The sequence below is a fragment of the Odocoileus virginianus genome, chromosome 23 (assembly GCF_023699985.2).
Source record: "Odocoileus virginianus isolate 20LAN1187 ecotype Illinois chromosome 23, Ovbor_1.2, whole genome shotgun sequence".
Taxonomy (NCBI): domain Eukaryota; kingdom Metazoa; phylum Chordata; class Mammalia; order Artiodactyla; family Cervidae; genus Odocoileus; species Odocoileus virginianus.
Window position 1 is genome coordinate 48,481,091 of NC_069696.1, and position 12,411 is coordinate 48,493,501.

The 12,411-nt window shown below is 40.6% G+C and overlaps 1 protein-coding gene across 1 annotated transcript in view; it reads right to left on the bottom strand.

The window, feature by feature from the left end:
* The window catches only part of UTP20 (UTP20 small subunit processome component), a 91,126-nt gene that overhangs the window by 71,313 nt on the left and 7,402 nt on the right, over positions 1-12,411 (bottom strand). The window contains exons 10-15 of the mRNA XM_070454080.1: positions 12,243-12,377; positions 11,002-11,079; positions 9,086-9,264; positions 4,808-4,963; positions 4,575-4,663; positions 2,886-2,991 (exon numbers count right to left, since the gene is read on the bottom strand). Coding sequence (XP_070310181.1) covers positions 2,886-2,991; positions 4,575-4,663; positions 4,808-4,963; positions 9,086-9,264; positions 11,002-11,079; positions 12,243-12,377 — 743 coding nt within the window. The remainder of the gene's footprint in view (positions 1-2,885; positions 2,992-4,574; positions 4,664-4,807; positions 4,964-9,085; positions 9,265-11,001; positions 11,080-12,242; positions 12,378-12,411) is intronic.

Sequence of the window (12,411 nt, forward strand, 5' to 3'; positions counted from 1 at the left end):
GAACGTAGCCCACAAGTAAATAACGACAGTGGTGAGGATGGCGGACAAAAACAAATCGGGGAAAGGGGGCTGGACTGAGAAGACTGGCGTGGGGGAGAGGGGGAGGGTGGGGGGTGGTCACGGGAGGCAGAGACGGAAGGAAGTCAAGAAGGGAGCTGCAGGACACCTGGAGAAAAGCATTCCAGGCACAGGGAACAGCAATGCCAATTCCCAGAGGTGTGCCTGCCTACGTGAGCAGAATCGAGGCAGCCACTCCAGCCGGACGGACTGGAGGAGGAGGCGTGACGGGCGATGAGGTCAGAAGCCAGGACTAAGACTACAGAGCCCCACGGAACACGCGAGGACTGTGGGCGTCACCCCGCGGGAGCTGGGTGCCACGCGAGCTGGGTTTCTCAGTGGCGGCTCCCCGGTCACGGGGATCAAGGACTTCGCTGCAGGCCCGTCCCGTGCGCTGCAGGACGCTCCTCCACCCACCAGACTCCACTGGCAGCCCCCAGCTGTGACAACCAAAAAGGCTCCAGAAGCACCCCTGGCTGAAATTCAGTGTCAGAGGGCTGCTGGCAAAAGTGACATGTGCTCTCTCAGCTGAAAAGAATCGCTGTTGCTGGGTACAAAATGGACAGCAGCAGGGCCAGTATGGAAGCAAGGAACCCTGCAGGAAGCTACCGTTGTCATCAGATGAGAGACAGCGGTTCCCACCGGGGCAGCAGCGGGTACTGTGCACCGAGGATTCCGGATTTACTTAAGAACACTTTCTGGGTCGTGTTGGGTCTTCACTACTGCACGGGCTTCTCTCTAGTTGCGGAAAAGAGGCCCGCCCTAGTTGTGGTGCGCAGGCTTCTCATTGCGGTGGCTGCTCCTGTGGAGGATGGGCTCTGGGGCATGCGGGCTTCAGCAACTGCAGCTCCCAGGCTCCAGAGCACCGGCTCAGTAGCTGTGGCTCATGGGCTGAGCTGCTCCACAGCATTTGGGACATCCCCAAATCAGGGGATCAAACCCGTGTCTCCTGTATTGGCAGGCACATTCTTTATCGCTGATCTACCAGGGAAGCCCCTGAATTTATTTGAGAGCTTTAGTTCTCCCTTTTATAATAATGTGAACAGTACCTCTAGTTCAGGAAGTTGTGAAGACTACATTAATTAACATACAGAAAGTACTCAGAATAAATACAATTTGCGTAGTTATCACTGCACTCACGGTTTGATTCAATCTCTAGGAAGGAAATACTGCTATTCCTTTCTGAGAATAAAGTGGAGATGAACTAACTTCCTCAAGGCTATCGAGCTGGTAAGTAGCAGAGACAAGGTTCAAATCTAGGTAGTCCTGGCTGCGAAACCTCTGGCTTAACCAGTAACCAGCCCACACCCAGCACAGAGGCCTCCAGCTACAACCTTTACCACTAGAGCTTTCACCAACACCCCCAAACTGGTCCACTCCTGTCAGAGGCTCCCAGGCCTCCAAGGCTGCGAGCACCTGCCTGGGAGGCCAGCGGGCCTTCTGCAGGGGACAGACAAACACTCTGTTATGAGTGCCTTTCTGTTTCAAAACCTCCACAGATGCTTAAATTCTTCCCTCCAAAGAACACAGTGTGAGAAGTTTGATGATTTTTAAAAAAACACTGGTGGGGGGGCAACATATGTAATATGATAAGTAGGATGAGAGCGAATTCTCTCCTTAAAGGAATTTAAGGCAATTCAATTAACAACAGAGACAGGGCTGCCTTGCCCCGACTGTATTATTGCAGTCAGTCTCCAAACTGGTCTCCTTTATCCTCCTTCAGTCTCTTCTCAATACAGCAGCTGGAGTGATCCTGCTTCAGCCTGAGTCACTTCCCTATCAACCCCACCCCCACCCCATGGCTTCCCCTCTCACTCACGAGTAAAAGCCGAGGCGCTGCGATGGCCAGAGGTCAAGCTCTGCCTGCCCCCTCCACCTCTCCTGCCACCCCCCCTAGCTCCGCTCAGGGACAGTGGCTCCCTGAGGCTCTAGTCAGGCACCTGCATGGAGCCCCAGCGCTCACATCTCCCCCAGGTCCCGACATCCCCATGGCTTACTCCCTCACTGCTTCTGTGATTCTGCTCAAATGTCCCCTTCTTCCTAAGGACTTCCCTAGTTAAGAATCCTATTGTTCCCAACCTCCAGACTCGCCCTACCCCGACTTTACTACTGTCCAACAGGCTACATATTTTAAATTATGTAGTTGTTTATTTTGTTTAGTATATCTTCTTACTAGTGTGTTAGCTCCTTGAAGGCATGGAATTTTGTGTTTCATATACTGTTTCTCCCAGTGCCTAGAATAGGGTCTGGTATATGAGGAAAGCAGTAACTATTTATTGAATGAAGTAAATGAACAAATATATTTTTAAAAGCATGGAGATAAATTGGATTAGACTTTGGAAACAGAAGCAAACTACAAGATTTTCAAATGGCCTGATCTTTAGAAGGGGTGCTAAGCTGAATGGCTCCCAGTAACGGCCCTATGTTACGACTCAAATCAAAATAAACTTAAGAGATCAAAAACTGAATTGTTTGGTATACAGTGAAGGACCACAGGGGAGTTTGCTAAATGTGTAAAGCTGAGAAAGGTGGTGAAAGAAACAGAAATGCATATGCTGGAACCACTGTGCAACGTCGTGACTGACATTTAACCCACTACACTCTGTGACACTATAAATTTACATGCACAGCACAATACCTTTTACAAAGATGAATCGTCTCTTAAGACTGTATCTGAAATGTTCTTATTTTAACTGAAGTATTTAAATCGATAATAAATTTGCTATGTGAATACAGCTCAGGTAAAAAATAGACCCAAGATTTCACAAACACAGAAGCCTTTATATCTTGATTCAACATTAAGCTGAATGGAAGGTATGTCTACTCACAATACTAAGTTCTTCACACGTTCCACAGGAACCAAACGAAGAAGTTCGGAAGATTCTTCCAAACTTAGCAGAGTATTTACAGCTTGACAAAGAACAAATAAGTTTCCTAAAGGCAGAAAAACAGGAGAGACCACATTATTTATTTCTTTGATACAATAACTATCAGACCTCTCATTTATCTACCACTTGGTATTTATAGAGAGTTCCTAAATTAAAGTGAATCTGTGCCTTCTGAAGGATTTTCTGTCAAATGTCAGAATGTAACAGAAAGGAACTGAAAGAGGTTTCAAGTCTTATCTTTAACTTTCTTAAGGGAAAAATATATTCAGAAATAGAGTAAAAATGAATGTTCCCTTCTACTGAGATGAGAAAATTCAATGGTTCTGACTGGCATTATCAAAATTAGAACTTTTGAGAAGAACAGACTTAGACTTTCCAAAAGCTAAGAAATTATCTTTGTATAAAACTTGAGTTGATTTTATGACTCCAATTTATAAGAAATCACGTATCTAATGGCTACCATCTATAATCCACTCAATTTATGTTAATTAGATAATCATCTAATCCTAGATCAAAGGCTGGCAAACTACGACCCACAAGTCAGATTTTGTAGGTAGTCTGGTTTTATATGGGCAACAAAATGAGAATACTTTTCCCATTTTTAAAGGGTTGTTTAAAACAACAAATAAAGAGAATATGCCACAAAGACTGAAGACTGAACGTGGCCCACAAAAGCTAAAATCTTTACTGTCTGGTCCTTTACACAAGAAAATTGCTGACCTCTGCTCTAGACCTTAGAACAAGGCTATCCAACAGAACCTTCTGTAATGGTAGAAATGCTCTGTACTGGTGCCACTGTGCAGTTACAATCCAATACGGCAGTCACTAGCCACACGTGGCTACCGAGCACTGGAAATTCTCTAAACATGTCTGCTTAGTATCTAACACAGAACCCAGTACATTAGTATTTAAATGAGTGACTGCCATATATAGAGTAGGAAAAAAATACAGAGCTAGAATAAAACAAAATACCTACTTTTATTTTTTAATTGTAGCAAAATTTTAATACTTATGTTCTTTTGATCAAAATGCCTACTTTGAAACTGCTGTTATCAGGGAGTAGGGAGAGATGGACAAGTATACAACAGGAATGGAGTCTGGGATAGGGCAATCTGATTCTGCCTGGATGAGTCGAAGGCTTTCCTAGAGATACTTTGCTGGAGCTGTTTTGAAAGCTAAGTACGAGTTCAGTGAACGACGACAGACCTAGAAAGGACTCCAGGCAGAAGGGACACATGTGTGAGGGTAGCTGGGGGGGGCACAAGAGAATATCTTGCTCAGAAGAAGTAAACGCTGGAAGACAAGTGTACACTGCGGCTGGCCTGGGCACAGAAGATGCGAAGGAGTCACAAGCTGGTACTTGCAGTTGTATCTCGTTTCTTTGACAATAGTAGCATTCTGCTGCTTTACCTGTGGACTCAGGCAGATGTTCAGACCATCCTGACCTGGTAGCCACAGTACGAGGTGGTGACCTCGTAATTATATCTCAGCCTCTTTCTTCCCCATTTACACTCACGGGGTTCTGCCAGAATACAACAGTGGTACTGTTCTCTGGTACCCATGTGTTTACAGTTCTTCTGGGTGTGCCAGGAAAGACAGACAAGAGAACAAATGGTGATTATAACTGACCTTTTCCAAAGCTCCCTCTGTCAACAGTCATGAAGAGTGACTCGATGAAGTAGGTGACTAGTGGTATCACCTTCTCTTTCTCCAGGGGCCTGTCCAAGAAGTGGAGAGAAAAAGGGAAACACTCAAACTGGCATTCAACAACTTTTTCGTGAAATAGCAAAAAAATTAGTAGTAAATATTTTCACCAGTTTGCTAAAATACTTTTCACAATTAAACACAGTTGATTTTCTCACCTAACATGAGGTAACACGACAAGGGCTGCCCAAGAACATGAAAGGTAAGTAGTATCTTGATTCGGAGGTGTCTGAATTATAGATAAAAGATGCTCCAACACCGAGATCTGTTCCTTTCCTCCCTTGGATTTCGTCGTCTTCTGCCTTATATAGGATCTGAAAGAAAAGATGAATATTTAAAATAAGAAAGGAGGTAATTGCTTTTGCCCTCTGAAGTTTGAAATAAAATTGGTTCCTCCCCTGACACCATGTATAAAATAGACAACTAGTGAGGACCTACTGCACAGCATACGGAACTCTACTCAGCGCCCAGCGGTGACTAATCAGGAAGGACGTCCAGAACAGGGAGTATACACACACACACAGCCGATTCACTCTGCTCTACAGCAGAAGCGCATGACACTGTGGAACAACTACACTTCAATTAAATTAATTTTTAAAAACTGCTTCCTTTCCATGTGTGGAGATGAGCAGGGAGGAAGGAATTGGTGCTGATGGTTGAATACAAATAACTAAACACATGTGACTCATTTACTGATTTTCAGTGACAAGGTTTTTCAAACCCATTGGTTCTGCTTTTTCTATTTTAATTTGCTTCATAATTTGCAAAGCAAGTCTCTTCCAGTTCTAGGTATTATTTCTGAATTTGAACTACTGATGGACAAGCGTTTAAGATTTAACATGATAAAACGATTAAGGGGCTTCCCTGGCAGCTCAGACAGTATTAGAAGTTACTTCCTCTGCTGCTTTAATCTGCTAAGTGTTTACTCAATGGTATTTTCTGACATGACACTCAGTTTTAGGTACCTGTTACTTGGGCAGTATTCTTGTTTACCAATGAACTCTACCTCAGTCTTATTTCAAAGACAGAATCTAACAGAAAGAAAAGTCAAAGAAACAATAAATAAAATGATCTGCTATTATAATTTATCCTTCCATGACCAGTCTGGTAAACTTGTTACAAAACTGAAGTAGAATATCAGGTTTTTATTCCTATACCTTTTTATCATTAAAGTTAATGAAAAAGTTGCATTCTGTTTTGTTTCATACTTATCAGGATACTGAATGCTTAGAAACTATAATAGATAAAAATCAAATTAATTTTACTGGTAATTTCTAAAAGTTGTTTTAGAACTTGTTTACACAGTCTTTCTAGTACTAACCATGACTCAATAATCTGCATAAAATCTTACAAGTAAAAAAAGAATGAGATGCTTCATAAAGGTAAGCCATTAGTTACTATGTCATCCCCCCCCGCTTTATCACACCTGCCAATGAGCTCCTCCAATAAAACCCACAATTCTCACCTCACACTGTGCGGCCCTGGGTGATCTGACCCTCGTCTCCTTCTCTCACTGCCTCTAATTCCACTCTCTTCCCTTCTCAATGCTCTTTATCTGCACGGCTTGCCTTTAGTTCCTCAAACATACAGGCTTATTCCCATCCTACAGTCTCTGCAGGAACTCTCCTCTCTGTCTGGAAAACCCTTCACCCAGCCTTTCTCTGCCAGGCTGGATCCTTCTACCATTACAATCAGACTAAAGGTCCCCCTCCAGACAGGACTAGTGCTGTTCTCTGTCTACTCTCTATCGACACCCTGTTTTATTTTTCTTTTATCACTATCTAAAATTATCCTGTTTATTTACCTGCCTCACGAGCTTCCCCCACTGACAGTGTCATCTCCTCCAGAGAAGCCCTTTTTCATTATTACATGCCAGTGCCTAGAACAGTACCTGATATGATAAGTATCTGTCAAATGACAGAATACATTTATCTTCTGATGACTTTTTTCACATCTATTATCTTCTTTAATTTCCACTATAAATTTGTGAATGAAGTGTGACCAGGAATATTCAGACAAAAACAAGTTATTCTACAGGGTGACAGAAATTTTCTTAGTGGTGGAAGTTTTCTTACAGAAAGAAAACACAGAACCTGTGGCACTTGCTTTAAGTTAATATGCTTCTATTTATTAGGAATGACAATTTCCATTTGAAAAAAAATAAGCAGAATCCTTTCAAATAACTTCATAAACTTTGCTTTAACTTCCAAAGAGTATGTATCATTTTTAATAAAACTGAGAAAGTAATCCACAGCCCTTTTAACAATTCAAACAATGCAAAAGTGTAAATCTAAAAGCTAATAATCACTTCTTTCTTCCTCTTACCATCCTTCTGACATAAATAAAGGTAACGGTTTTGTGTATCTTGAGGGAGTTGTCAAATCTCCCCAAACTGACCTTTAGATTTAATATATTTCAAAACAAAATCCCAGCAAGGATATTTCTGTAGACATAGACAAGTTTCTTCTAAAATTTATACAGAAGAAGAAAGGACCAGGAATAGATGAAGCAATTTTGAAAACGAAGAACACAGTGGAAGGATTTAAGATTTCCTGATTCATTTTATTGTAGTAATAAGACAGTGTGGCATCAGAGGAGAAGAGACACATAGATCAATGGAACAGAAGAGACAGCCAGAAAGTTCCACACATTAATGTCCAGCTGATTTCTGACACAGACGCAAAAGCGGTTCAATGAGAAAGAATAGCCTTTTCAACAAATCTTGCCAGAGCAGTGGACATTTAGAGGCAAAAAAGGAAACTTGATCTAAAGTTCACACCTATATAAAAATTAAGTCAAAATGGATCATGGACTTAAACGTAAAACATAAAAAGACTTTAAGAAAAATAGGAGGAAATACTTGAGAACTACAGCTAGGAAAAAAGTTCTTAGACTCGACATCAAAAGCATTATCCAAAAAAAAAAAAAAAAGGGGGCCTTGTCAAAATTTAAAACTTCTGATCTGTGAAAAATCTTGTTAAGTGAAGGAAGATAAGCTACAGACTGGAAGAAAATACTTGCAGAGCAGGTGAAAGGATTTATATCAGAATATATAAAGCATTCTTGAAACTCAACAATAAAGAAACAATCACAATCAAGTAGAAAATGGATCAAGGAAATGAACATATATTTCACTAAAGATGATATGCAGATGGCAAATAAGCATATCAACATCCTTAGCCACTAGGGAAACGCACATTAAAACCACCATGAGATATCACTACATCTTATTGGACTGGCAAAACCAAAAAATCAGTGACAATATCAAATGCTGATATTATGTGTGATAATATCAAATATCAAATGTGAGGATGCAGAGAAACGGGATCACCTATACTCCTGGTGGGAATGTAAAATGGCACTACCACTCTGCAAAACTATTTGACAGCTTATCAACGTGAACATGCCCTTATCATATAATCCAACAAGTCTGCTTTTAAGCATTTATCTCAGAGAAATGGAAAGCCGTGTACGTGAATGTTAATAACAGCATTATTCATAATAGCCAAAAACTAGGAATGGCATAAATATCTTCAACAAGTGAATGACTAAACAGACTGCTTCATCCATTACCTTGGAATACTACTCAGGAACAACACACAGAAATATGTTCAACATAAAAAAGAACAGGTTACTGATGCACACAACTTAGATGGGTCTCAAGGGAATTATGTTGTGTGGAAAAGTCCATCTCCAACGCTGTACAGTATAATTCATGTATATATTATTCTTGAAATAACAAAAGTGTAAAAACAGAGTGTAAGATTAGTAGTTGCCAAGAGTTGGGGTTGGAATGCAGAGCCGCAGGGTAACTGTGGCTACTGAAAGTAGCACCAGAGATCCTTGCAGTGATGGAACAGCTCTGTATCTTGACTCTGGTCCTGGTTGTGAATAGACATGAGATAAAACCGCACAGAACTATATATCCATATACATTTACACACAGAGATGAGTGATGTAAAACTGGTAAACCTGAATAAGGTTGGTGGATTGTACTGATGTCAATTTTCTGGTTGTGATACTACAATAAGTTTATGTAAGATGTTGCCACTGCGGGAAAGTACAGGAAAGGTATATGGAACCTCTCTGTCCTGTTTATCATAACCACACGTGAATATACAATCGCTTTAAAATAAAAGGTTAAAAAAATGCCTTCTTTCTTCCACTTACCACCTTACTGAAGTTAACAATTTAACCTGTTTTTATACCACTCCACATGTGTTCCTATGCTAATATATACTTTCGATTCTAACTTTGCAAAATGTGATGGTAATATACATACTCTCCTACAACTTATTTTTTTCATGTAACAATATATCACAGACATTTTTTCAGTTAATACATGCAGATCTTCAGTTTTTACAATATTCTGAATGCATTATTTTTAAATGGGTGACCCTACCAAGAACATAGGAAATTAGGACTTTAGAACTTACCCCACTGTGTGCTGGGAGAAAAGCAGAGGGTACTTTTCAATCGCCATGGAGCCAGCGGTGGGAGGTGCTGCTTTGTTAAGAATGAGCTTGGCCAAAACAGCCAGAGCTTCATCTCTGACTGCAGCATCATTTGTCAGGAAGCAATTCTCAATATACAAGAGAAAGCTGGGTAGGAAAAGCTAAAAATACAGAAGAAAAAATCACACTTATTAACAGATATAAATTTCAGAACACCTAATGAAGGAATATTCTAACACTTCCACAAAGAAAAAGAGATCATAAACAAAGACACCAGACCTCTCCACAGGAGCAAAGGAGGCAAGAAGACAATCGAGCAAGGCCTGAGAAACGGAAGAATCAACGAATCTGAAACGCTGTGCCTGCAGAACTGGTGGCATAGAGTAAGGAGACAAGACCAAAGATGGACTAAAGCTAGAATTTTACCACTGTTCACCTTTTCTCAGGAGCCTCTGGAGGATGTGTTTCACCAAAATAAGAAAGTAAACTACAACATAATAAAGCAAGCTATAGTAAGAGAAAGACATGGGACCCAGGAAACAGGCGAGTCCCAGCATGGCATCTGTGCAGTGGGCAGAGAAAGCAATCCGTTCAGAGTTAAATGGCTCCGGGAAGACTGTCTCCAGAAGAGAAAATATCTGTTAAATGATCTGCTAGTTTGCTATGTGAAAGGAATCCTACGAGGCTGTTGGAAGGCTCGATGACGAACAATTTTAAAAAAGCAATTTCCAGTTTTTAAAGAATGAGGCAATTGGAAAAAATGAAAGGGTACACAAAAAAGGAAATGTAAATATAAAATACTCCTTGCTTATAAGGAGTACTGAAAATGACCTCAACGAAACTTTGTGATGTTAACTCTCTATTGAGAAAAGTAGTATAAAAGAACTAGAATCCACCTACCCAGGAGGAAGCCTACACATGAGGACTAAATTTAATGTGTCAAGAAAAAGCAGTATGTTCAGATGACTTAAAAATAGAAAGTAAATACTAGAAAAAAAATAGCTTAAAAAAATTCATTAGGTGTGCTTGTTCCTGGTGAGGAAGATGGGGGTGGGAATCAGCAACTGTTTTTCAGCCCTGTGTGACCTTTCAAACTACATGCATAGGATACTCTGATAAAAATAAATTATTTAAAGAAAAAGACCAAAAGGAACAGAGAAGGAAAAGATGCAGCTGCCAAGAAAATCAGAGAGATATAAAGGGTCCTCACTGGGCAGGAAAGGAGAGCACTAGGACATGTCTAAAGAAGTGCTTTTTTTTTTTGAGACAAGCAAAAGTATGTATTATTAAAGACTAAAGGGGAAAATGAGAGAACAGATACAGAGATAGATTTCTATGAAGTACACAGTAGGATCACCAGTTTTAAGGAGTGGCAAATGTTTGATGCGAGTGAGGGGAAAAGATAAACTCAGGATTTGATGACACATGGTTTTGTAACTTCCTAGGTGAAAAGTGTGAAAGTGTTTGTCACTCAGTTGTGTCCAACTCTTTGCAACCCCATGGACTATAGCCTGCCAGGCTCTTCTGTCCATGGGATTCTCCAGGCTACTGGAGTGGGTAGCCATTCCCTTCTCCAGGGGATCTTCCCAACCCAGGGACTGAACACAGGCATTCCACACTGCAGGCACAGTTCTCTACCTTCTGGGCCACCACTACAGGCTATAACTTCCTAAAAGATTATTAAAACCAAATTGGTTACCTATTATAATTTAAAATGCTTAGCATGTGGAATAAAGTTTCACATGTGACCTAGAATTGGAATATAATTGCTTAAAAAAAAAATTTACAACATCAAATCCTTTTCTGTTTCTTTCAAAAAAAACAAAAATCACAGGATTTTTAAAACTAATTATTTCATCATGACACAGTCAAATCCAAGACTTAATAATCTCACTCACCTGCTCAAACTGCTTCATAGCAAACATGACTTCTGAAAAATCCAAAATTAAGCATCTTTCAAAGTTGCTTTCAAAAATCTGTGGCAAAGAATACTAATGTAAGTACAGAGTACTCTCCCATTCCTGAAAATAAAAACATCCCAAATCTTCAAGGTCCTCTAGCTTGCAAGTAGGAAGCAGTGGGATGCTCAGCACAAGTTAAGGTAGTCATGGGAAGCAGAAAGAACTGGCTCGCTGAGTCTGCCACTGTAGACCAGGTGTGAGCCCAGGCACTGGGCCCTCCTCCACAGGAAAGAAACTACCCAAGTAGAGGAATGGCCGGCACCTTCCCACCAGCGTTCTAAGTGCTCGTCCTTCTCCAAAGGGACTTACAGATTCGAAGGGCACTGTTCTTCCAATGATCCACACAGGGGCTCTGCCTAAGACCTGCTCATTCTTTCCCAGCTACACAGAAACATCAAAGGGCGAGCAACACTTTACACCTTCCTTGTAACTTTACACTGCTGCCCTACGAAGAACCGAACTGATTTTACTTTCAGTCCCACCTCCCTCCACTTCATCTTAACTCACTAAAATGCCAATCTCATTCAATTATTTCCCTGTTTATCATTTTTCCAGGACCCTCCACTACTTGTAGAGGAAAAAAATCCAACCTAACTTTTCAAAGCCAAGCAGAGCCTTGCTGATATACATCACACTTCCTGTGCCCATGAGCCCATACGGCATAGATTTCTGAACACATCTTTGTTCTTCTCTCTTCTAGAGTATTTAATCCCTTCTCTGACTGGCAGACTGATATTTAACCTTTAAGGACTATCCAAAATATAAGTCCTTTGAAAAGTGTTACTGTTCCACAATCCCAGACAGAACTAACCTTTATGTTTCAATGTGACAAAAATGTTGATAGACTGATTCAACAGATTTTAACTATATACTACCAGGACCTCACCTCCCTAACAATAAAAAAATCACAGGCAAAAAAAAAAGTGTCCATCCTACCATATCTAGTCCATAGCCTGCACCTGGTTAAGTAAATGTTTGGTGAATATTTGCTGAGCAGATTTAGCTTTTATCATGTTTGTTTTATTTCCAATACAGCATGTGATTCACATCTCCTTAACAAGATTATAAATTCCATGAAGGCAGAGCCTTTGCCAGGCTTCACTGGTATTCTGCTGAAGGCTTATTCAATGCTAAACATAATATTAACTACTTGATTAATATTTGCTGAAGTAAATTACTTTTTCTATGGTTTCTCTGATGAGGGTCTCTGGCAAGGAAACATTTTCGCCTAGGATCAAAGCAGAAACTACACCCAAGAGTGTCTCCCGGCAAGATGTAGAGAGATGGGCTGTTTGTAATGTTTGAGACAAGACCTGTAAAACAAAAGGGAAAACGATGCACACTTAG